The 4,152-nt window shown below is 45.7% G+C and overlaps 1 protein-coding gene across 1 annotated transcript; it reads right to left on the reverse strand.

Annotated features, from left to right (window-relative positions):
- Positions 1-606: 606 nt before the first annotated feature.
- LOC123168308 (chaperone protein ClpB1) lies at positions 607-3,363 on the reverse strand. The gene is made up of 6 exons (XM_044586178.1): positions 2,397-3,363; positions 2,164-2,282; positions 1,688-2,028; positions 1,337-1,607; positions 1,061-1,258; positions 607-980 (listed from the first exon to the last, which is right to left on the reverse strand). The coding sequence occupies exons 1-6, from the start codon at positions 3,214-3,216 to the stop codon at positions 798-800; spliced, it is 1,932 nt and encodes a 643-aa protein (XP_044442113.1). The 5' UTR covers positions 3,217-3,363; the 3' UTR covers positions 607-797.
- Between the last annotated feature and the right edge of the window lie 789 nt (positions 3,364-4,152).

The following is a 4,152-nucleotide window of genomic DNA, read 5'->3' on the forward strand; positions in this document are numbered from 1 at the left end:
AGTGCCTTTGCCGAGTGTCAATGTGTTGCCGAGTATGACTCTCAGCAATATCATGTGTTTGCCAAGTTGCCCCTGTTGCCGAGAGGTACTCTCGGTGTCTGTCAGTTTGCCGAGCGCCCGTGCTTTAGCTCTCAGCGACGAGCCTGGCACTTGGCGTATAATGAAATTCCAGTAGTGTAGACCGTATGTTAAGAGTCACCACCGATGGGATGGGAAGACGAGGGAACCTGTTGGATCCTGCAGGTCGATGTTCTCATCATATCGCCGAGTATTGTCAGTTCCACTGGTAACTTCCACGGTAAGGACAAGGGTGTGAAGAAGAGGAATCACTATTTATGTTTGTTCCCGGGCTGCTGATCTTATCTGAGTACCATGGTTTGTGCTCGACGAGTCATTATTTTGCTGAAAAGAATTTAGTGTGTCAAAGTTGTGCGTCTGGATTCTAATTTGTAATAATCCTTACATCTTAGTGTTGAAACTGAAATTTTCCTTGAGTTACTAGTTCTAAAATTATACTTGGAGTGCTCCACCCGGTGTGCACTTTGCTGAGAAATTCCGGAAAAGTCCATATTTTTTGTGAAGAGAAATAGTAACTTGTTTATACATATTGAAAGTTAAAGAAGAAAAAACAATAAAACAAAGAAACAACAAACACCCGTACGCACTTGTCATTACATTCATTAACCATTTACTACAATATATGAACACTTCTGTCTACATTACATGCCGAGTATGCATTATGTATGAGCTTGCATCTTTCTTCATCTATCATGGTTGTAACAACGGCCGAAATCATCTCATTGATCTGCCAACTCCTGCTGCTTCTTCAGCACTTGGAACGTTAGCCCCCTCTTATCGTCCGCGGCAGCATCGATGGAGATTGTCGAGCCTGCACAGGCTTCTCCGTCGACCAGCATGTCCGAGAGAATCGTGGTCACATGATTCTGCACCCACCTTCTAATGGGCCTTGCGCCGTCCACCTACGAGTGTTGAAGCGTTAAAAACTGGACAATGGATCTTCATCTTGTGATGGTTATGAAAAAAAGCTATATATACTCACCGGGTCATGTGATTCTGACAGAATGACGTCTAGGGCCGCATCAGTTGCAAGTACAGAGACACCCTTGTTAGCTACTGTGGCAATGACATTATTCATCTGGATTTTCACAATCTTCCTCAATTCATCGTGTGAAAGTGGCTCGAATATCACAACCTTACTTAGTCTATTTATAAGTTCAGGCTTGAAGCGCTTCTTAACCTGCATGAACAAGTGTATATAAGATGATCATTGGCTTGCCAATCGAGGACGTTAGAAGGATAGTTGGGATTCACAAACCTGATTCAGAAGGAGATCTCTTTCAGATTTGATTGTATTTTCGCCCATAATTCTCGATGGTAGGTGCTCTGCTCCTATATTTGAGGTCATAATGACGATAGTGTTCTTGAAATCTACAACTTGCCCTTTGCCATCGGTCAACATAGCATCGTCGAGCAGCTGGTGAAAAACCTTGAATACCGAGGCATTTGCTTTATCCACTTGGTCGAAAAGGATAACACTATATGGGAGCCTCTTGACTTTCTCGGTGAGTTGTCCATATTCTTCATAGCTTTAGAAAATCAAATAATGTTTTTTGAGATATTTGTGTGCCTAGAAACAAAAAGTGTATATCAAGTTTAAGAATCAAACCTTCGAGATCCTCCGGTGAGACGTGACACAGATCCACTATCAGCATATTCCGACATATCAAAGCGAATCAATGCCTTCTCGTTGTCAAATATCTTCTCGGCGAGGGCTTTAGCAAGTTCTGTCTTTCCGACGCCAATCGGGCCCAAAAAGAGGAATGCACTTATCGGTTGTCCGATTTGACCAAAGCCGACCCTAGAACGTAGGACTGCTTGTGCAACTAAATTAACAGCTTCATCCTGGCCAATAACACGCTCATGCAATTTTTTCGCAAGGTGGTTCAACTTGTCGTTCTCCTCTTGGTCAAGTGTAGCGAGAGGAATTTTAGTCCATCGGCTCACAACCTTGAAATAAAATTTAGATGTAACAACACATCACATTAATAACATACGTGAATCTTCATAAAAAGTAAAACATATGAAATTAAGATATGTATATTTTTGTTGCGAGATATGTATATATGTTTATTTAGGACTTACCCGTGCTACATCTCCAGGGCTAACAACAATTTCCACGGTCATTTGTTTGTCCGCGTGCATCTTTCTTGTGGCGCATGCCTCATCCATAAGATCAACTGCTTTATCAGGGAATTTACGGCCTAGCAATGATCAAATACATCAGTTATCTTCAACATAAATAAATAATCGTATAGTTTTCCATAATTAAGTGATACTATAAGAGTAAACTGATTTCTTGACGTATGCATACGTACCTGTAATGTAGCGGGCAGCAAGATGTGCAGCGGCTACAATAGCATCGTCCTGGATTTTCAAGCCATGGTGCTCTTGGTACCTGTGCTTCAGCCCCTGCAGGATGGCAATGGTCGCATGCACAGTTGGCTCCTCCACGACAACCTTCTGGAACCGCCGCTCAAGTGCGGCGTCTGTCTGAACATATTTTTTATACTCTTCGGAGGTCGTGGCGCCGACGCAACGGATGCGGCCGCGGGCCAACGCCGGCTTGAGGATGTTTGCGGCATCTATGGGGCCTCCCTTGTCCCCGCCGGCGCCAACGACCATGTGCATCTCGTCGATGAACAAGATGATCTTGCCTTCCGCCTCCTCGGCCTCCTTGATGGCGTCTTTGATGCGCTGCTCAAACATGCCGCGCCAGTGCGTCCCGGCCATCATGGCCCCCATGTCAACCTCCACGATGTGTGTGCCGACAAGCGTGTCGGGGACATTCCCGGCGGCAATGCGCTGCGCGAGGCCCTCAACGATAGCCGTCTTGCCAACCCCCGCCGCGCCGACCAGCGCGGCACAGTTCTTGGTGCGCCGGCAGAGGATGCAGACGAGGCGGTCGATCTCGTCGTCGCGGCCGATGACGGGGTCAGTCGTGGCGGCGTCCAAGGTCCTGAGGCTGCCGGTGGCGTCCAAGGGCTTGACGCCGAGGAGTTCGTTGTAGTTGGTGTCCGAAGTGCGTTTGTCGTACTTGAACTCGTCGAGCAACGTCCACGTTGCCCAGGCTAGAGCTGCACTGGCAACGGCCGATGCTCCGACGAAGAGCATGCTTTCCGGGGAAGACCACGACATAGCTACTGTACTATATGATCGAGCCCTCCAACTGCAAGTGAGGAAGAAGAATATGAAGGTGCTGACAAATGCGTTCGATTTGTTTCGATACGATTCCACCTGCAGGTGCAGCACAAAGATCGTCAATCGCCCCCGTGTGTCTCGCTATATCTGTCTGTATGTAATTGCCGATGTGCCGCACAAGATGTATTTATATATGAGTATACGACAGATCTCTTCCAATCCGTCTCGGTGCATACAACGACCACCTCTCGCAAATCTGAATTGGAATTGGAAATTGGATGTGGATTATTTTTCTTGTGTGTGTGTGTGTTCCAACCATCCTACGTCGCCCCCTCGGTATTTCACCTCGCACAGACTAAACCTGCAGCCCAATACATAGAAAAAAAAGTATTTCACCTCTCCGGTCCTTTTTAGTCTGTATATAAGTTTTGTCTGAAGTTAAAGTATCTCTACTTTGACCAAAATTATAAAAAAAAAAGTATTAACATTCACAATACCAAATTAATATTGTTAGATTCGTTATGAAATGTAGTTTCATAGCATATATATTTGGTATTGCAGATGTTTATATTTTTTAATATAAATTTTGTCAAATATTGTAGAGTTTGACTTGACACAAATCTCATATGCAGAGTAAAAAGGATCGGAGGGAGTACTTGCACAAAAAAGGGCATCGTGGCTCGTGAGGCTCCAACCACGCAAAACCATGAGCATAGAGGAGGCGATCGCGTTGGCGACTGGAAGGCTAGGGTTAGGATTTCTGCAGGGGTGGCACCAACGACGTGAGAGATGAGACTGCTTTCTCCTCTCTCCTCGGCCGGATTCGGTGTTTGGGCATCTTGGTTGTGCTGCTATGGCGTCTCTGAAGGGTAGTACTCCCGCAAAAACAACCGGCGCTAGCACAAACAAATGGTCGTCTCAATCTTCGGTGAA

Source organism: Triticum aestivum, chromosome 7D (genome assembly GCF_018294505.1).
Source record: "Triticum aestivum cultivar Chinese Spring chromosome 7D, IWGSC CS RefSeq v2.1, whole genome shotgun sequence".
Taxonomy (NCBI): Eukaryota; Viridiplantae; Streptophyta; class Magnoliopsida; order Poales; family Poaceae; genus Triticum; species Triticum aestivum.